The sequence below is a fragment of the Dromaius novaehollandiae genome, chromosome 2, assembly GCF_036370855.1.
Source record: "Dromaius novaehollandiae isolate bDroNov1 chromosome 2, bDroNov1.hap1, whole genome shotgun sequence".
Lineage (NCBI taxonomy): Eukaryota > Metazoa > Chordata > Aves > Casuariiformes > Dromaiidae > Dromaius > Dromaius novaehollandiae.
The window spans coordinates 35,142,479-35,164,251 of NC_088099.1; the positions used below are offsets into that span (position 1 = coordinate 35,142,479).

The 21,773-nt window shown below is 38.9% G+C and overlaps 1 protein-coding gene across 6 annotated transcripts in view; it reads left to right on the top strand.

Moving 5' to 3' along the window:
• The window catches only part of SATB1 (SATB homeobox 1), a 94,656-nt gene that overhangs the window by 58,130 nt on the left and 14,753 nt on the right, over positions 1–21,773 (top strand). For all 6 annotated transcript variants that reach the window (XM_026103706.2, XM_064506224.1, XM_064506225.1 and 3 more), the window contains 2 exons: positions 924–1,136; positions 9,465–9,620. In XM_026103706.2, the coding sequence (XP_025959491.1) occupies positions 924–1,136; positions 9,465–9,620 (369 nt within the window). The remainder of the gene's footprint in view (positions 1–923; positions 1,137–9,464; positions 9,621–21,773) is intronic.

A 21,773-nucleotide genomic window follows, 5' to 3' on the forward strand; every position in this document is an offset into this window, starting at 1 on the left:
AAATGGACTGAGGAATTGGGACCTGCATCCCTTCCCAAACAGGCTCCCTGAAACCGGGGATATGTTCCCCAACTCACCCTTGTCAGCCAGCTGTTCCCTTGTAGTAAGTATTGTCAGCTGCAACAACTTGCCTCTCTTCACAATCAAAACCCCACGTAGTAATTTAAGTGCCTGTTAAAGGACATCACCACATACCTGGCATCTTTGAATCAAAAAATATTTGCTACCTACACCCTTTCCGAAAGGTCTATGGATGGGTTTGCTGGATTTTGACTTCAACATCAGTTGCCAACAGCGAATTCTGTCAGCTGCTGTTAAACTGATATGTCCATTTGGTCTTGTTAATGATCGTATTCCCCTCTCAAAACAAGGTATTGACATATCATAAATACGGACCTGAGTCAGTTTAGCAGTAGTCTAGGAACGTTATGTGTTTATCATCTCAGATTCATTCTGAAATATCACTTCTTTCCAAGGTGCTGTTTAAGTTGCTGGAAATGTGGAAAGCCATTTCTGTAAGTTTACTGTGGTTTTTGTCTAGGAAGCATGAGAACAAGCTAGTGCCTCTAAAATAAGTGAATTTCATTTACTCCTAACTTCTTCTGATTGTCTGGTGACTGTGAAAGATTTTACGGCAAGTTAAGCTAGTAAAAGAAGGGAGACCAATTAGGCAGATACAGTTTACGTTGTATGTAAAACAGATGCTTAATAAAATTAAGAGTATAATCGAGGAGCTCTTCTCTGCTACCTAAATTGTCATTAATATATTCCTATGTGGAGTGAATAGTACATTTGGCTGTTCTCGTTATAAACCTGGTGGAAAGAATAAAAAGGAACGATTAGCAGTGGCTTTGCAGAGCACATTTTTACAAAAGCTCACGTAGGCTAACTATCCAGCCTTTTTCTCCTCCCCCTCCCTACAGGGCTTGCTCTCAGAAATCCTCCGAAAGGAAGAGGATCCCAAGACTGCCTCGCAGTCCTTACTGGTAAACCTTCGGGCTATGCAGAACTTCTTGCAGCTGCCAGAAGCCGAACGAGATCGAATTTACCAGGACGAAAGGGAAAGGAGCTTGAATGCAGCCTCTGCCATGGGCCCAGCACCACTCATAAGCACACCGCCTAGCCGTCCTCCACAAGTAAACCACTCTCTCTGTCTTCTAGATGTGCTTGTTCTGCTTTCTCAGTGTCCTGCTGGGTGGTACCTCTTTTTTTTTTTTTTTTTTTTTTTTTTTAAGCTTACTAATGCTACTACATTTTTTTAATGCTAGTTGAATCATTATTTGCAGTGAATATCGCAAATTAAATTTAGGAAATGCCTTGGATGGTAGTAGCAGCTCATTACTATGTATTGTCTAGTTTTAAGATAAATTCTATACATTATGGCATGCACACAGTCTTTTCTTTTTTTTTTTTTTGCTTGCTCTGTTAAGACATGAGCTTCATTTGGTCCTGGAACATCCTGGCTTTTAGCTCCCTTTTTTCTTGTAATTCTCAGGTGTTGTTTTTATGTTACAGTTTTAAATAGGGATTTAAAGGATTTGGATAACTGAACTGAGTGGGAGTGAAAGTAGAAATATCACTTAGTACATCATATTGCCTTAAAAATTATCTTCTGGAAAACAAACAGGTAAAACTAAAGGGACAGAGGAGAGAAGATTCCCTCTCAAAATGTTGGGCTTTCCTTCGCTAAGTCAAGCCATTAACAACCTGCAACGCTTTTCTGATTTATGCCTGTATGTCCAAATGGCATCCATTCAATGACTCTGCTAGACCATAACAGTCTTGCTGTATCCATCACTCTGGAAGATTGGGATGTGTTCATTAAACCTGAATTCAGCCCTCATTCAAATGAAGCTCCTATTGATTTCTGTAAAATCTGGTGGGTCTATTTGTTTAATGCTCCAAAAATGAGAAAGTTTGACAGACTGAGATCCAGAAACTCAATGTTGCAATCCTTGTACCTGTCAGGGAAACTCTAAAATTTATGCCAGTTTAGACAGCATGAAAAATATGGATGTGAGCCACAGGAACGCATAGGATTTCCACAAAGAAGAAATGCTGTTGTGAATGAAACACTCCAAAAACTGGTATACCTTTCCTGAAATAACCTGCATTGCTGTGCCTCAAGGTTGTAGCTTTGCAAGGACGAAACAAACTGATGTACAGATATGTGGGAAACATGCTGTATGCACAATCCAGATTAACTGTGCAAAAAAGAAAAGAAAAAAGCAAGGCTTTGGGATTGTGGGAATTTTGTGATCATATGAGTACAGAGCAGTCTTTGACTAGCCAGGCTCAAGCATGGGCCTGTGACTATATTCTGTACCCATTCTGAATGCTATACATTCCCACAGATTATTTTTCCAAATTTTCTGCAGCTAATCGATGCTAAAGACCACACTAAGAGTAATAAATAACAAAAATGTAGGAAAAGGGAGGACAGAAGATCACTTCTGACCTGCTCTAGTACTTTTTATGAGAAGAGGAATTTTTTTTTGCAGAAAGAACAGACTGTGCTAATGGTCTAGTTTTGTTATCATTAACTGAGTTTAGTCTGGGAAATCCACTATAGATAGTATCCGAGATAAAGGATGAGAGTCTATTTACGTAGTACTGCTTTAGTGAAAAATAGTTAAATACAGATAACTCTATTTAAAATAACATAAGAGTTTGGTTTAATATCTCTCCCTGCTCCCACAGTCCAGGTAATTCAGAGCAAAGGCTAACCCTTCATTCTTAACTTATCTCTTCCTGCCAAGGTAATGTCTCACTCTGTCTCAAGTGGTCTTGGGCAATTTCACAGCTAAAGAACAGAGTTAATTACAGGATCTTCTAGAAGAATGTCAAGTCAGAGGTAGTCCTTGAATTGATTTCAATTCACACCTTAAACTGTATAAATCCCTTGCAGCCAGAAAGGAAGTGAAACTTAGTTTTTTACTGACAATACATACTGTAATCCATATTTGGGAAGGGGTTAGATCTCTCTGCTGCATTCTTGTATATATTTACATTTCGATTTTTTAGCGGGAATCAGGAGTACAGTTAACCTAATAACATAAAAAGAGACGGTTCAAAGCGGAAAAAGCATACCATTTTGTTTTGATTGTTTTCAACAGGAAAACAGGTTAAAACTGAAACCTTATAGACTAATACTTGGGCTCTATAAAACAAAATGATTTTTCTAGTTGTTATGTTCTCCGTCATGCTACAAAACATACGTACTTTACCTAGTGGATGGATTTGTGCAGAGCAGGATGTAGAAACCTCTGAGTTGGGATCCTGCGTGACCTTTTCATGTGTTGCCAGAATCATCCACCTATAAGCACATGTAGCACTTGCCACCTGCTACTAAGTGTTCTGAGTACTAATTTTCAAAATTAAAATATCCATGTTAGTAACATAAGTACAATACTTAATGCTGGAAATAATAATTAAATTATTCTAGTAATTGCCCTAGCAAATACAATTTTACAAATCATAGCAGAAATAATTTGTAGTGATCCTACTGCAAAATTATTAACTCTGATACTCTGCTGCTCCCCCCCCAAAAAGTCCACATTTTACTGAATATTTTATACTAAAGAAATAAAACTATCAGCATCCTTACAACTACAGAATTTATTCTAAGAAATTATTTAACGTTTGCTATACAGGAATACAGCATGTTTTTCTAGTTTAGCTGTGAACTTTTTGGATAACTATTGAAAGACAAAACAGACCATTTATCCTGACAACAGAATTTACGCAAGAGCCAACATATTTAATATTAAATCTTCAGACCAGTGTAACGTTTGAAACAATTAAACTTTGAAACCATGAAAAATAGGAGCTAATATGCCACACATGAAGGTTTATTTTGCAATTGCAAGTTATCAGTTTCGGAAGGATGTGAAAATAAACATCCTGAAAAGGATCTATTTTGCATTTTTGTGTTGCCAACTGGTGGCCAGACAGTAGAGCAGACTTAACCATTTAGTGACTGGGCTTGTTCTGTGTGAATTGTGCATACTGTTACGTGCACAAACAGAAAACATGACCTTGGAGGCCTGATGGGATAGTAGGAACTCCCCAAGCCTCAACCCTGGTGCCTGAGTTAGAAGGAATTGTGTTGAATTTATCTCATTTTTACAGCATTCTTACCAGTTGCTACTTGAGCTAATTTGTCTGGATTGTTTCCAGTTCTTTTCTGAAATCCTTTAAGAAGCTCTTTGTCCCCCATACTTCTCCCTTTCTGTCTGACTTAAACAAAAAAGCAAAATCTTTCTTTCTTTTTTTTTTTAATTGAAATCATTAGCCTCTAATGCCTGAGCTATCAGGATACGTGTATGGCCCCCAAGTGGGTCAAGCTGTAGAAATCTGCTGCTAATCTTCTACACTGGTGGTCTGACCGCGAGAGGACAGGGTGCACAAGAATTTTCCCTTAATGTTGTTCATCTTGCCACTTTCCTCTGATAGCAGCCCTGTGTTAAACTCTTTCCTGGGGTAGTGGGATTTGTGAATATTAGCATCTCCAGCAGGTAGGTACTGCATGGAGACACAGCTGAACTCCTCCAACCTAGAAGGAAGAAAAAAACCTCTTTTCTTGTTTTATTTCTCTTATTCATGGTTTGTTTTTTTTTGTTTGTTTTTTGTTTTTTTTTCCCAACACCTTTAACTTACCACAGGGGTCCTTTCTGGGTATTCGTAAGTCAAGCTCAAGGGACAAGACTAGTGTATGTCACATGGGAATGAGAGAGTGGGGAAACTTTAGGGACCATTCAGTGTTGAGCCATGTTCAGGCCCACCAGGGATGGACTCACCATCTGATCAGGGCCTGTTGAATGTTTTAGGGGGAAGAGGGGTCCTTCCTCCATAGGAGATGTGGAGGGGAGAACGGGGCAGGCAAGTAAGTTACAGATTTTCTTTTTCAGAATATTTGGGTTAAAGCTTGTTAGCTTTTCTGCAGTTAGCAGTGGTTCCTTTTCAGAAGAGCAAATAATTTCCATTTTAGCAGAGCTGGAGAACCTCGCCTCTACTCCCCAAAGAAAATTCCTGCTAACTCTTTGGGCTCATTATCATCCTGTATAAAAACAGAGTACACATAAGTCAAGGGCAGAATATAATCTTAACAAGTTTTCTTCTTAACAAGTTTTGAGAAGTATCCACAAATCTTGCATGAGTCATTGATCTGCGTACTCAGTTTAAGAAAACTTTCATTTTCACAAGTATAATCCTGGCCTGCCTCTGGCTGCAGATAAAATATAGTTCCTTCATACTAAAGCGGTTTCAGCTTGGGTCCCAGAAATATGATGTCACTCTTGAAAGACTGGTCTTGAGGAGGACACTGTCTTGCTAGATTTAAGACTTAGTGAATCTCCAATTCAGGGAACTGTGGATAACTCCAGCTCCCACTAAACTTCACTGTGGAGTCCTGGAATTCAAACATACACACAAGTCATACTTAGCCACCAGCAAAATTTGTGTTTCTAAGTCTCTGAACAATTTGAAATTTAGGTTGATAACTCTTTGTGCCAAATTACATTTTAATGAAACTCAAAATGAACAAAATATTAAATGCAACCCTCTCCCCCTGCAAAAACCACCATGGAGGAGAGTTAATGGAAACACTGACACTTAACTATAACTGCACTTCCAGGCACCACTGTAATAATGGAGTAGTAAACCTTGTCCTGATAAAAGCTGTTCTGAAAGCAACAGCATTTATTGTACCTCCTGTGCTATTTGCAGAGCAGAACTGAAAAGTAGTTTGTTTTGCCTGGAATGAACTACTTTATGAATTTTAATGTACAATGTAATATTAAAAGCTAAACCAGGATTAAAGAAGATTTTTGTTCCCAAGCTAAAACAGTACTTATGAGAATGTGTCGTAAGAGATTTTTTTTGTTTCGGTTTCAATGAGGAAAAAGTGAGCTTCCGTATTTGTGAAAACTTGTTCAGATTGGTTCAACAACAGTCTGTCCTTTGTTTAGGAAAATTGAATGAATCCAGAAGTTCTCACTACTGTGATCAGTCTTATTTGATGATAAAATATGAATCTGGACAGGCCAGGAGGGATGTGTTAGTTTTTTTCCAAGTATTTTTAAAAGACTGAATTGATTGTGATAGGAAGAGGGCCAAAGAGGTTTCTAATTCTCAGTGCGATAAGTTTGTAAAGTACTGCTCCCCTATTCAGTTAATATTAGCAAAATTTGGTTACTTTCACAAATAATTTAGCTGATCTACAGTTTCTTTTTGAAACAGAAAATATGGGTATAAGTGTGGGTAGGGTGAGAGGTTGTGTTTAAGTGTGGGTGGGATGAGAGGTTTATGTTTTGTTGTGTTTTTCTTTCCAAAATGAACCTTTTTCCACCTCCTGCCAAGTCATTAAGTTGCACTATTTTGTTTTGTTTTGTTTTGGGGGGGCTTTTTTTGAGGAGGAGGGTGTTTTTTCAACCCAGATTCAAACAGCCTCTCTCTTAAACCCAATTCTAAGTTCAGCAAAACAGAATAGATGCTTGCTATATACAGATTATGAAACAGTCTTTTGTACAGATATTCTCCAAGAGGTTAATTAGCATTATTACATGGTATTCATCAGACCAGAGCAGACCAATCCAATCTAGTCCAGCCACAGTCTATACCTGATCTTTAGAAAGAAATTGTTAAGAGTCTGTGGAAGAATTTTTATACTTGGCCTACTATGTAAATTGGAGAGGGAGAGGGTGTAGCTGTGAACAGCAACTCTTGATAGTCCCCAAGCCAATCATTTTATAACTTCAAGAATTTCACTCTCCTGAAGCTCTTTGGGCTAGTCTGGTGTTTTGATGCAGATATTGGTGTTTTCTGTTGCTCAGTTCCCTCTTCAGTATCAACAGAAAGCAATAGGAGTCTTTCTTTTAATTTAGTGACACAGTAGATGCTGCAAAGTTGAACTTTGTGTTGTACCTGTAGAAAGATAGATGAGATTTGCCTACCAGAATGGGGATTTTCAGTAGTTCCCCTGATTTAAATGCATATCCATGTTAAATCAGGCATTGACAAGTGTGGACAAAGACGCACGATTTAAATTATGTCGCCAACGTTGTCTGCGAGACTTGTGTTTTGACGACCTGGGTGTTCACTCCACAATTCAGTTACGTAGTCTGTGGAGTATCGGTACAACACAGAGCTGGTTTTTTTGAAGTAAAGTAGCAATCAAAAAGACAGTGTGCTATTGGAAGAAGAGACATTTTGATCAGGACCACAAGACCAAAGCATTTCTTTCCCAAAAGATACTGTGGAGTTTCATGTTCTAGCAGAGTACTTTCATCCTCTTTTCTGCCCCTGAGGACCCTATAACATTGCCATTGGTTGTCAGTTTTCTTCTGGTGGGTCCTTTTTCATTTAAAGGTTATAAAACTGCCACTTATTTTGTAATTTGCAAATGGTTGTGCTGTGTGATATTCAGGAGATGCACCTGATCTTGCTGCCCAAGGCTAATTTGCTCAGAACGAGGCATGTATTTTCCCACCCTGCATTTCCCTCCTGAAGAATGGAGGTTCATGGTGCTGCTTCTCATGCTGCCCACTGGCAGGCATCTCAAATGTTTCTGTTGGCCTAGGCTTCGCCATTACCTACTATAATATCGCATGTAAAATGTCACATCGTACAAAGGCCTCGCTCTTCAGGTCATTGCCACAAGCTACAAATTGCTTTTAAATGAAAACAAATCATATGATATACTGCATGCAACATCCTGGCATTTTTCTCCATTTCTTGTGTCATTTAGTACTCCTTTTTTCAGACACTAGAAAGTCCTAATGCCTACCAGTAGGAGGCAGGTGGAAGCATATACGTGTGCTTTGTTCTTGCTGAGGTTTTTCCATTTGCAGCTGATGGGCATGTATCAGCATTGCTCCTGTGACACCTGATAGACAAATCAGGCTCAGCAAAAGTGGCATGCACTCACAGATTCTGGACTAGATTATTTTATCTTAAAGGTAGCATGGAGGGTACTTAACATGAATTGAACATGACATCTCAAGGAAAAAATGGGCTGATGGTTTGCCTAAGTAAACCCAAACCCTTTGACTCTCACACATGAGATCCTGTGACATATGAAAGCTCATGCAGAGGGAGATTAAAAGATGAATTATCATGTCATCATCATTTTCTTTTGAACCCTGAGGGGTTTCAAAGCACAGGAAGGTGCTGACTTGCATTGGATTAAACTGATAGTGAAACTGTGGTTTTGGACGCATCCCCGAGAGTAGGCTGAATCACCCTCTGGAAGGGCCTAGCTCTATCCGTGAACTTTAGAGGTAGCCTGAATGACTTAGACTACACATCTAACTTTTAAATGGCTAAATTAATTCAGCTCCCAACAATTTCAGTATGAATCAGTATCATCGAAAAGCTGGATTTTCCATCATCACCTTGTGGATTCCTGGCAGAAATCCAGTCTTCCCCTTTATCCCTAGGTCCACTACTGTCAGGCAAGAATTGCCTGCATAGCTGCTAAAGAAAAATGTTGTCCTTAACCATGGAGAATATTGTGGGATATTCTGGGAAAATTCTCAGAGTACCTGCTGATTTTTTGCCCCTCTCAAATGGTGCTGCAGAAACTTCACTCTAATCCTTGGTGGGATGCTTCTTGGTGTTGAAACATCACTTCTATCATTTCCAGAAGCTTTCCAGTGAGGGAAAGGGTGATTATTTCCTGTGCATCATGTCACCACTGATCTATTTTTCTGGTTTTCCTTAACACTGCAGGTGCAGCAAAAATAATAGTGGTGGAGTAATCATTTTGTCATGTTTTCATGGTTTTTTTCTTTTTTAACTGGAACTGCAAGAAGAATAAATATTAAAAAAAATAGATTTGATGTATGCAAGCAAAATATAAGACTTAATAGTTTTAAGAAAGCTCTATCTTGGTTTTGTGAATGAGTATATTTAAATATGCATTAGTCTAAATTGTTGCTTTTTTAAGTAGCTTAAAAATTAAACTGATAACCCAATAGTTAAAGAGAAGGTTAAAGCTAAAGCGAGAGCTTTTCTACACTGTCATGCATTTGAGTGCACTGGACATAAGGCATGAATCAAGACGTATCTGTGCTTTTATTTCATTTGAGATTCTTTTATGCTGTAGTTACAATTCTTACTTAATTTGTGCAGGGCAGAGGAATCATGTAAGGATTCACAAGTCTCCACAAGGCTTTTTGACAGGTTTCCACCTAACTTGTTTTATGACATTGAAATTCACAGTGGTCAGCTAACAATGACTCATATTTCAGCTGCATTCACCTGTTACGATATGCTGAATTTTCTTGTTTCCCATTTGCCTAAACTGTGGATAACTTACAATGTTAAATTTCTGAAATGCTGAAAGAATATATGAAGATGTTTGAATAAAAGGAATAAAATGGAAAGAGTGACTACTGGGGGAGGGAAAGAGAGAAAAATAATGTTTTCATAATAATAAATGTCTCATAAAATATATTTTCTAGGTCAAAACAGCTACTATTGCTACAGAGAGAAATGGAAAAACAGAAAATAATTCCATGAACATTAATGCTTCCATTTATGATGAGATTCAGCAAGAAATGAAGAGAGCTAAAGTGTCTCAAGCACTGTTTGCAAAGGTTGCAGCAACCAAAAGCCAGGTAAAGTTTCGCAGGCACAGCAGCTTCATTGTCACACTTGCTTTCTTTCCCATCTGTTTTTGATCTATTTCTGTGTGAACTGTAATGACTGGCTGGGTTAGCACGACAGCACAGGACCACAACTTAGAGCTCGTTCTTGAGTCCAAAGATAACGTATGGTTGCCGTTCACTGAACCGAGCTGAGAAGTAGCTTCCTGAGATACGGTCTTCCCTCTTCCCCATCGGAGAGATGTGTTCGTTGTATGCTTGCAGGTCTTGCACAGCTCAGAAAGCATCAGTTTCATAAATTCATCGTTGGTGTGAATGAGGAAAAAGCTGTGTGCAAGCTATACATATTGCCACAGAATTAATCTCGAGGCTGTAGTGTTTTGCAATTGCATGCACCTTTAACCAGGAATGGTGGGGGGGTGGTTTTTGTGAAAATGGTTAGTTAGAAATAGAGCTTGGTGAAATGGACCCACTCTTGAGGATGTGTACTGGAGGTGGGGCAGATATCTGAGTTGAGAAAACAAATTACAGTCATCCAAGTTAAACCTGAGAAAACATGTATGATTTTTAGGGAGTACAATGGCTGCTTGGTTACCTGTGCATGTGCACACATCTATATTGCATATTCAATTTAAAGCCTTTGTCATGCAATACCCTACTCTGTTTTCTTCAAATGAAATATTTCTGTCAAGTTTTGTGGCATGAGAGGGAGATCAGCAAGCAAGGTATTCTCTTGTTGGGCATGATTATCCTAAGTTACATGTCTTCTAAGAAAGTTTGGCAGAGTGTGTAAAAACATGACCTAAGTGAGAATGTACTCAAGCAAGTAAAGAAAAAACATATCGGGAAAAATGGGAAAGACTAGACCCATGGTTATATCAATACTTGAAAAAAATGTTAAAGGCACCAATGACTACAATGTTAAATTTTCATGTTAGATTAAATGTTAAGTCCAGTCATTTTTTTCTTTACTTTTCTAAAACTGCTTCATAGAAAAATATAACATCTTCTAGGGAATGCTGATAATGATCAGTTAGCCTAATGTTTCATGGGCCTTCAGTATTTCTGTGCCTTTTTTCTTTTCAATATTATTTAACTTTTGACTTCTACGATATTCACATTTTGGAGTTTACTCCATGTCATTGTACAGAAAGGATGTTGTCTCTTAAGTTACATGCTGTAAGAAACATTTAAAGGGATATTTTGGAAATGTTATATCAAAATGATTAAACTCAAGCTGTGGACTGTAAAAATTATAGCTTTATAGGCCACATGCCTGCCTACCCTTCAATCACTGTCAAAGTGATAATTTCTACAATAATATGTTTCTTTTATTGTGGCATTCTAAACACCAAGTGCTGTTTAAACATTAAACTGGATTGTTTATGTTAGTGCTGTACTCAGTGTGTCATACATCAGGCCACTATAATCTCCCATGGAATGTAAAAATTCTGTCATGAATCATGGCTTGTATATCGGAAATTACTGTAATTTTGATTGGAAATTACAGGGCTCTTGAAATGTTTCTAATTATGATAGAATGTTACAGCAGCTTCCAACCTGTGTGCTCCTCAGATGTCTTTATTTACATGTCAAGACTAGGAGTTAGAGAATTGTCCATTTTCTACACCTTCCCCTTTCCTTTGCAGTTCTTAGTAGAGTTAAGATATGAATCTGATCTATCAGCCCATATGATTTTGATCTGATTTTATTTGTGTGATAATGTATTTATTGAAATATATAGTCTTAAAATTTTTAGGCAGGACAGCTCTTCCAATGCAGATTTTAAAAGGTACAGGCAATCAATGCAAGGCACGAAATCTTCTACATCATGAAGTGTCTTTTTCTTTTTTTTTGTATGAGTATTGGTATAAAATTCAGAATCTTGTATAAACTATGTTATGAGTATAGAAAACAAACAAAACAAAACACCCAGTTCTCTTCATGTTCATTGTGGAGATTAGGCCGTTATCGTCAGAGGTTACTTTTCTCCTGGATTTAAGCAATGCAATGTTAATTTATGTATTAAGCAAGTTTTCAGGACACCTTCCCAAGGATAGAGTAACAGTCTGTAGATAGCCAAAGTGCCATTTGTAGTAGAAATCTGCTTCACAGAAATAACCCCAGAGGTAAACTGAATGCATTTGGTTTTCTCTAACCATTTGACTGCTAATCAGCCAGTCAGTATTTTTTTTAAATATGAAGCAAGTCATGTATGCTACAGGCAGTAGCTGTCATGTAAAAAATTCTACATTAGAGCTTGTCTGCAGTGCAAAGGAGAACTATTTCTTAGGGAAAAGATCTTTCTCACACACACAAAAAAGGACTTGTCTTAAAGGTTCTTTAAGAGGCTCTTAAACAGTTCATGAAGAGGTTCATTGCCTTTTCTATTTGGAAATATTGGTTTCCCACTCAGAAATGGAAATTCTGGGATTGTCACCTCCAGTTAAAATGAAAATGACATGTCGGTTAAAATCTTTGTTTTTAAACTGGCAAAAATTGAACATTCTTGTCCTTTTATTTTGGATATAAAAACTTGGTTAATTGCTGAATGTAAACTATTGGAGATACAGTACAGAACAGGATGTGATCCAGAGCAGGTCCTCCAGTGCACACAGGTAGTTATTTGCTGGAGGGCTTTTTTTAAAAGAAATTGATTTCTGTCAACATTAGATTGGGCTTTTAAGTCGCCAGTGTCTGCAAGGTGGCCAGGCTTGCCTGAGCCAAGGCACTGCAGAGAACGTTCTGCTGACTAGAGTACTTTGAGCAGAATAGCTATTAAATGATGCAGTACAGAAGTTTCTATTTAGGTAATGCAGAGGTAAAAATTGAGCAACTTCCCTTGTGCTGCGTTAGTGCTTTTGATAACAGTTACCTGGTTCACAGAGGACCATATATGGGCCTGCTGCTTGACAAACCAGATGATAGAGGCTTGGATCAGCAGAGGTTTTAGTGTAAGGTAAGGCTAGGAAGAATGACGAAAGCAGGAAGAGATTTCACTGATATTAGTAAGATCGTGCCCTGGCTTAGGTGAGTGAGAATTTACATACAAGCAGTTTCTCAGTGAACTATGGTGGTGTTTTCCTCAAAAACTGCATGGTGGCTTTCCCAAAGGAGAGGGTGCATCTAGTGCATAAGCTCGAATGATTGTAGGAATTTAGCTAGACGATTCCTTCCGATAGACAGTTCTTTTGCTTTATAGGAACGTACGCATTCTATCTGTTTTAAGGATTTCTATATATTTAATGATTTGAAGGATACTTAAGGATTGTAAGGATCAATATATTATCCATAAAATGTCTGTCAAATTAAAATATGAATTTTATCAGTTACTGTGTTTATACATAGGATCTAAAGAAGATGATATAATTCAAATTGCTTGAATGCATAATTTCTTTTCTGGGTTTTAGAACTGTAATTGGCAAAAACACCTAATGTCAATATTTAAAATCTTGCATTTTTTATTGAGTTCGGTCTGCCTAATAGGCCTATTTTTCTTTTATTAGGCTATTTTGGAAAGAGAGCTTTAGAAAACAGCATACAGATGAAAGATACCATGTGATGGGTGTCTGCTCCCAGGTTTTTTAGATTTTGGTGGGAATAGGGCAGTATTTACAATATTGTTTGCTAAAATTTAATCAGCACACCTGAATAAGTCAAAACGAAAAGAACCCCCACATACATAAATTTGTGTGTTATACATTACTTTTACGATTTAATCATATTGGGATTTTATTAAACTTGTAACCTGACAGTCTGATTCAAATAATTATGGAAGCACATTCCTAATTTTGTTATTTCAAATTTAAAAAAGTTGATTTGTGTAATGATCATTCAGGCATCTTGGTTCAGTAACTGTGCATTGGTTACAATGTTTTCATGTGGGAGCCAGGGATGAATTTTTTTCTTGATGGTGACAGATGCTGAAATCTAATTTTATTCCCTAAAAACAAACAAACAAACAAAAAAACCCCAAACCTAAGAGCCCTGAGAGATAAGGCAAGTAGAGACTTGTTGTGCTCCTGTATTTTTGCTATGTTTTGAGAAGTTATGTTTATATTAATGGATTATCCTGAAAAGCTGTGGCCTGTACACACTAGTATGAAGTAGGGAAGAAAGAAAAATTTTCCTGAAAATCAGTGTATGATTCTAAACCTTTCTTAAATTTAGGAAATTACAGTTTGCAAATACTAAAGTCATATCAACTTTTGTACCTCTGTGAGCCCCATTTAAGGCTGTTGGCCTGCATACCTAAATACAATTACTTTATAGTAGAATAAGTAGGTTAAATTGATACTCTTCTGGGGTTTCAGTCCTGCAGACTGCTGTATGTGTCCAGATAGGTGTCAAATGCCCTGCCTTCTCACAGAATAAAAATACCTATATCATGAAGACAGAGGAAGCTGAAGACACTTGGCTCTCACAGACGCACGCTTTGATTTTAACTTTAGAATGAAAGTAAGCGAGTACTACCCAAACTTCCAGAAACCTCATATAACTAAAGAGAATTCTGACCCGTTATTTCTGAACTGTGGCACTAGGTTGCCTAATATCCTGTCCTTTTGTCTTTGTCATTCACTTTGGTTAGGCAGTTAATCCCCTTTGAAATTAATAGGTATGCACGCAAAGCACAGAGGTAAAATAAGTGGTTAAGAGTATACTATAAATTGTATTCTAAGCCATTACATGAGTATTTTGTGCAGTGGCCTGTTATTAGAAGTGTCCAACTTTTTGCCATCGATTGATCTAGAAACTCAGTCTGGAGTTTCCTCTTTTTAAACTCCGCATGTGAAGGAGGACTGGGTATGAGAAAGTGCATCTAACAGTTGTGAAGTAGACTGGAAGGAGTCAAATGGGAAGGGAACGCTAAACATTGGCACTAAAATTGCTTTTGGCATGCAAATACCATGCTTTTCCTGACATAAATATTTTCAGAATAGGCCATTAGAGTTCAGGTATATAAAACCCTGCTTTTACTGGAAATTTTAATGTTGTAGTAAACCCAGAGATTTATGGTGAAAAATTGATGTCTGTTATCTAACTTTTATCTTTTTAACCAGCCAGTTTTATAAAGGCTATATCTTTGATCTGGCTTTTTCCATCTAGAGACTAAGTTATATACTCTAATAGGAAAGTCATTTTTAAACAGCTTTCCCCACTGAACAAGCACGGTATTGTGGATCTGGCAAGAAGATGTAACATGCCATTACTGCAGATATATAATAATCTATTCAAGTATTTTCCAGTGGGGAGAAAGAAAGCTTTCTATCACCAAGAGTAACCCTCTAGTAACAATATGGCTTTACGAGGAGGGGCTTGACATGTATTTTTTTCCTGGCCGCATCATGCCTTGCTCTGTGCCTCGCACGCTGCCCTGGCCTGTCCACAGGCCACCGGGCTGGGGGCAAGGAGGGGGCTTGGTCTTGTGTTGGCCACCCCACGTCTGCAAGGAATATTGTCCTTCCTTTGTCTCCCTCAGAGCAGCTGAGTCACTTCCTGTTTTTAAATCTTGGCTTAAAAACCATCTTTTTTTTCTCCCCAGCTTCCAATGGATTCTCTGTGAAGTGTACAGGGATCCTGCATGGAAAGATAGTAGGTAAAAATAAAGCATACTCTTAGATCTTTCATTGTTTCGCAGCTCCTCCTAGAAGCCTCCTCACCCTCATGGGAAGCTGTATGCAGTAGTTAGAAAATCTTAGCAGCAGAAGTACACCAGAAAACAGCCTCCTTTCTTCCCTCTCTCTTCTTCTTTTTTTTTTTTTTTTTTTCTCTCCCCTCTTCACTCCCCTGCTGCGATTACTCTCTGGCAGTTGAAGACGTGCCATGAGCAGCAGGAGTCAGGACAGGATCGGATGTCAGCGGGAACGGGAGAGGAAGAGTGTGAACCGAGAAAGAAAGATGGGCTTCTGTGTGCGCTCAGGAATTGCCCTATAAAACTGTATGTTGTTCAGTGAAACTGTGAAACTTGGCAGATAAAGCTGATTTGTTTCTTTCACAAAATCTCGTGTTGCAGAGTCATAGTACTCTATCCAGCTCGGTGCTGGGGGAAGGAGGTTTGCGCTTGCCTGTTGTAGAAACAAAAGAGAGTGCTCCGGGTCCTTCCTCTACTCCAAGTCTTTCTTTTATCTGTCTTCTCAGAAATGAGGGTTAAAACCTTAGGAAATTTCCTTATGAAAACATTTTTTTTTAATTCTTTCTCGAAAAGATGATAGAAAAATTGACTTTGGTTAACTCACTTGTCATTTAATCTGGGTAGAACTGGAGAAGGGTTGGCATCGATCCCGAGTACATCCCATATTATTAGGGTGACGTTGGTTAAGTGGATTGACTTCACTGAGTCTCGGTTCCCATTCATAAAATGTGGATGGCAACTTCTTGAATCAAAAAAGATTGAATCAAAAAATCTTGAATGAAAAGAGATGCACTGAAGAGAAACCTCCTTAAAATCTCTGAGGTCATTCATAGATCAGTGTGCATTTTCCCACAAAAATTTGTAGAAAGGGGAGAAAAAATAGACCCTGATATAGTTGAAGCCAAAGAAAAAAGTACAGAATGGAAAATGCTTAACTTGTAAGAGGACGATATTGACCCTTTCAGACGGCGCCTTGGGGCCAGTCAGCCCTTTCAACAAGTAAGGCAAAGACTGCATTTGTTGACACACGGATGAAAAAGTGTGCTTCCTGAATATGCTTTACACATGGGGTCAGATCAGCTCAGACCTAAGGTTCCCATCGAGGGCAGATGACAGCACAAGTATTTTAAAAGCGCGTATACGATCCACATAGAGGCAGTTTAAAGAACGGGTAGTAGTTTCAGGAGACACTGTGTACGTGAGCCCTAAGGAGAGGTTCCCTGGAGGAATGCACCACTCACCTGCCGTATGTCATTCAGGACTTAATGTTTAACACTTTCGTGACCTCATCTGGTGATGTGTCCCCAGGAGCTGGTGCCTGGCAGGATGTAGTCCCATAGTGGGTTGCAGGTGGTCAGAAAGAGCAGACACCATTCCTGGTTGAAAGGTTTTGGCTGGTGGAAGGAGCAGGAATGTGTGGGAGAATCTACGAAAAGTACAAGTTTAAGTCCTTAAATGTATAAAGAAAAAAAGGGAGCCAAGTAGAGAAAGCTCTTTATAAAATATAAAATTATGTTAAAGAACGAAGACAGCACAACATAAGGAATGTTTGGTACATGTTACTGAAACTGAAAAATCAGAGTATGGAATGAATTATAATTTAGCACAATCCATAGTTTTACAGTTTTCATTTTGAATTATTATCTTGAGTTATTTGATTAAAGATAAAACTCGTCAACAGTATCTTAAACATCTCTACATGTCTTAATGACAAATGAAAGAAGTCCTTATTATTATAACTTCACAATTTTTAAAATTTTTATTTGCATTGTTTCCATATAATTCCCTTATATTTTACAGCATATTTCAGATTGGCATTGTGTACATGCGATTCCATAACCCATCAGGCTTCAGTGTTGCCTCAGTACCTCTGATTCAGTAAATCAGATCATAGGCAGCATGCTGTCATATAATAAGGTGTCTGATCCTTATTACCAGTTTGTTGATGCACAGACTCCTTCAAATTGACCATTGCAACACATGGTTTCCCCTGAAACTAGCTGTGATAATTAGCGTGGCTCTAATGAGACAGAATGTCACTGATCTTGTGCTGAACTGTCGAGTATCGACGCTACGGATGGGAACTGTCAAAGCTTGCCATCTGTGACAGAGCTTGGCATATTCCATTTGCAAGGTAGAGCATGCTCAATAGACTGTTTTTAAACAAATGGTCCATTTCTTGATTAGGGCTCTGTGTTCTGTTACCGTGGAAGACTTTATGTTATAGTTAAACTTTTTCCTTTTTTTTCTTTCTTTCTTTTTTTCCCCTTTTTCTGCTGGGCTAGCCTGTTAGGAAATGAAAATGTTACTAATTCTCAAACCTATGTATTTTCTTTTTAATAATGGCCTTTTAGCTTTTGGTGCGTCGGGGGGCAGTTAATCATGTATTCTTCTTCCTTCCCCCAGTTATTTAACTGTAGTAATTCTAAAGCTAACACTTTAACAAGGCTTTTATCTGATTTTTAAGCAGTGAAAGATATGAACAGGGTGGTTTTGAAGGCTGCAGGAACAAAAATACGAAAGCGTTAGATCGTCTGAAGCAGGAGCATGTGCAGCTTGGATGAGGGAACTGAAATGGCCAGGAGAGTAGGGCGTCTGGGCTCCGGAGAGCAGTCCTGCAAAATGCTGTACAAAAAGTCCAGCGCTGCTTATCATTCCAAAATATGCTTTGTTGCTTTTTATTTCCTCCTTCTCTGGCAGACCACACAGGGCTTGTTCTGAAGAACATTTTCACTAATCTGATCAGGCAGCCAAATACGCCGGGAAAACTGCTTTAATGATCCCACTAATTACCTCAAGTCAATATGAACTGTATTATTAGACTGAGGGAAAATATTCCATTAGGTCTCCCCCTTGGGAGTTTCTCCGCTTTGTGATGTCACCGAAGCCTTCGCCCTCTCGCTTGTAATTAATTTTATTTACACACGCAGGCACGCACAAGGTCACACCTGCACAACCGGAGCTGGCCAGGGAGCTAGTGGCACTCAGGCTTAATCAGATCTGTCATAATTACCATTCTGCATGTTTCTGACACACGCTGTGAAATATTTCAATTTAACTGCCGCTACCAGCACAACCAGATGTAGTGTGAGTGTGGCTGCATTGGAAATATTATTCCTCAGGATAAACTCTCTCCTCCTCCTTTTTCCTCCCACCCCCTCTCCCTTTTACAGCTAATGTGGCACAGAAGCTGATGTATCCTGTAAATCTTGAATGCAGCGCTAGATTGATAACAGCAGATTAGACAGTTTAACCACAAACAGCTTGTTCATTTTTCACAAATGAAAACCACATGTGGTGTAACTAAAATTTCAGGCTCCTTTTTTTTTTTTCCTTTGGTTGTTGTTTCCTTTTGTGTGTGTGTGTGTGTGTGTGTGTGCGTGCGCACACACGCGTGCTGGTGTGTGTGTGCTAAGGTCTGCCTTTCGCTGTAAAGGAGTGAAATACAAGTGTGAACGTATAGGGAAAAACAGACACTGCTTTCGTTGGAGATTATTTCTCCATGACCTTTAATAGAAGCCTTCCTTGCTTTGGCAAAGAAATCAGGTATCACATGGGGGGGATGTCTCTCACTCCGAGACTTTTAAATCTCTGTTTTTATGCCCACTTATTAAAGAAGTCATCTGACTGTGCTGTTTTTCAAAATAACATGCCAGCAAGCACCTTGCTTCAGGAAGTACTTCTAACCAAAAATGTAGTTTTCACTGCTACCTGAATTTAGCAGAAATAAAATTTTCCACCAGAGTATTTCATTATGAATTTTTCCTCCTTGCTAACTCTTCCCTTTACCTCCTCCTTTGGGGAAAAGATTCTTTAAAAAAAAAGCATCCCCAAAGTTTCTAGAATTTTGGCAAATGGAAAATTGATTTTTTTTAATGAAAATATTCCAGTATTTCTTCTTATCTGAAAATGGAGTGTGATTAGTTTTTAGGAAACTAAATGTTGTCTGGAAATTCCTTTTTTTTTTTTTTTTTCAGAAATCCAGTTTTTCCAGTTAAATTATTCAGCTTGCCCTAATGAAACAGCTTTCAATACTTGGTAAGGTTTTTTGAAACCATTACTGTTGGCTAATTTTCTTACACTTAAAAAAAATTAATGCAATTTTGATAGAACATTTAAATTATAAGTTTCAAAAACAATTCTTACAGCAAGGAAAAAATGTAAATGTGTAGACTGCAGCTGAGTAGACTGCTCAGAAGATCTTGCTGGTATTGTCAGATGAAGAGAGTGGTGCAACACATTTGATAGAAATTCATCAAATCTAATCTACAATAAGGCCTTGAAGGGACATTAAAGAAAAAGTGGCACTAGTAAGAGATTGGTTGTTTTATCCATTGCCAATGACGTGTGATACAGTGGTAAAACTGAAAATGCAGGAGTCATGCAACTAAGATTCAGTGTTTAAAGTCAGTCAAAAGAAGGCAAGCAGGATGATTTTTGAAAGCCGCTGGAGGCACAATTGTAGCGCAATACCTGGCTATGTAGGCAACACCCCAGCCTGGTGCAGAGGCAATTAAAAACCCCACGCTGGTGCCGCTTGGCCCACGGTTACTGGCTGCAAAATGGGCGCCTGCGTGCTGAAGTTGAGTAGCTGGTAACAATGTGGCCGTGAAGTGGGTGCAGGTTTGGCAGCACCGGCACCTCCAGCAGACCCCAGCCAGCAGGAGACACACGGACAGGGGCAACGCAAGCCTTGAAGGTGGTGCTCTGGCCGCAGATGTTTCTGCAGACGTTCTGGCTGCAGAAATAAGTCTGGAGCAAGGCAAAGAGAAGGGCAGGATGGATTCCCGTAAGAAGTGGTAATAGGAGAAATGAGCTGTCAGGATTCTTGTACAGGTCCAAAATCCATCTCCCATCTTTTTTGTAAAATTATTTAAAAAATATAATGCAGATTGGAAGCACTGGATGAGCAAAAAAAGAAAAAAAGTGTGACACTCTCTCCCACCTCTCCTTTGAATCTTTTATTTTTAATTTCTCTTTCTTCAGTAGAGGTGTCTCAGTTGCTGCACTGCAGCTGTGTGAAGGAGCCCTTCCCCAGGCAGCACCTGCTGCGTGCCTGACAAGAGGTGCTGCTGCTGGCAGCATGGCTTTCCTTCGTCTCTCCTCCTCCCCGCTGTATCCTCACCTTCTGGTTTGTTTTCCTCTGCTCACCTTCACTATTTCCTGTAGTTCTCCCTCCCTATTAGCCCTTCTTTGACTTTTTCCCCCCAGTTCCTCTCCCATCTGCATGCTCACCATCCACACGCATCCCGGCTGCTTTCTTTTCTCCTGCCGTTGGCAGCTCTAGACTGGAGCTGCGCGTTGGCCATCACGCCCTGGGTGCATCTCCAAGCAGGCAGTGGAGAAAGCAAAAGATAGCTAAATGTACAACTATGCAGGAAATGGCAGGGTAAATTTCTTCCGTAAAAACTGAGACCTATGAAATACGTTACTATAAAGAATAAAGACATTTTATGAAAGCACAAAAATACGGTAATAGTGTGAGAAGCAATCTGTTAAAGAAGTGACTGATTAAAATTCAGGTGAAGGGTCATCGGGCCAAGGAAGGAATAAGAAATAATAGGTGTGCTTTCTCCCTTACTGTTAAACTGGATAATTCAAACATGAAATGCCTGGAGAGACTGTTACAGGATTGCTAGGTGTTGGTGAGGTAGGAAACAATGTTGCCTTGCAGCTATTTTTTAATTTCACTACGCCTATTAATTTCTCTTTGTGTCCATTTTTGCTTTTCTCAAATTTAACCTTTAAGTCAGACTTCAGATTTTTGGTAACGAATTATCCCAAATTGTTGTTATATAATGAATAGACTACTGCAAGCACACAGTTAGCTAAGTGGGGAAAAAATCCAGTTTGCAAATACTTATCTAACTCCAAATCTGCCAAATTTTATCTGAATGCACATTGTTATTCAGCGGTCATCCTGCTTTTCTTCCTGTGTCATGTTCCCTTACGTTAGATTACTTCAGGATGGCATTTGAGGAGCAAATGAAGAGAGTTTTCAGGATCTTGGATGCTGGGGTTGAACGGTCCTTGGTAAAATTCCCTGGTGTTTTGGGACTCAGTTCAGCAAGATTTACATATGTATCAGTCAAATCTGTGGGATTGTTTATGTAACGAGTTAGTTGCATGTTAGGGTATTTCACTGAACTGGGGTTTTAGCATCTCTAATATTTGTAACATATAGGAAAAAGCTCTACCAGTAGAGGAACTTTCTACTGTTTATATAAAAACAGTTATTAAAAAATATATGAAGGGCTTAAGTAAGATTCTTCTTCTGTTTGCTTTGGGGTAGGCAGTTTGCTTCACCTCTAAGCAATTATTTGCTATTCTTATTTAGTATGAGGAGTGAGTCTAACTCAAGGGATGAATTTGGCAGGCTCAGGAATGGAGGGAGTGGGGCAGGAAGGACCGCGCCAGCTCCAGCCGCACCTGATATGAAGGTCAGCTGCAGAAACCTCTGTGAAATAGTGCCGGGCATAGCTTGGTTGGCAGTTTTCTTAGCCAGAGAAGAAAAGTCTAACCCTAAGCACGGC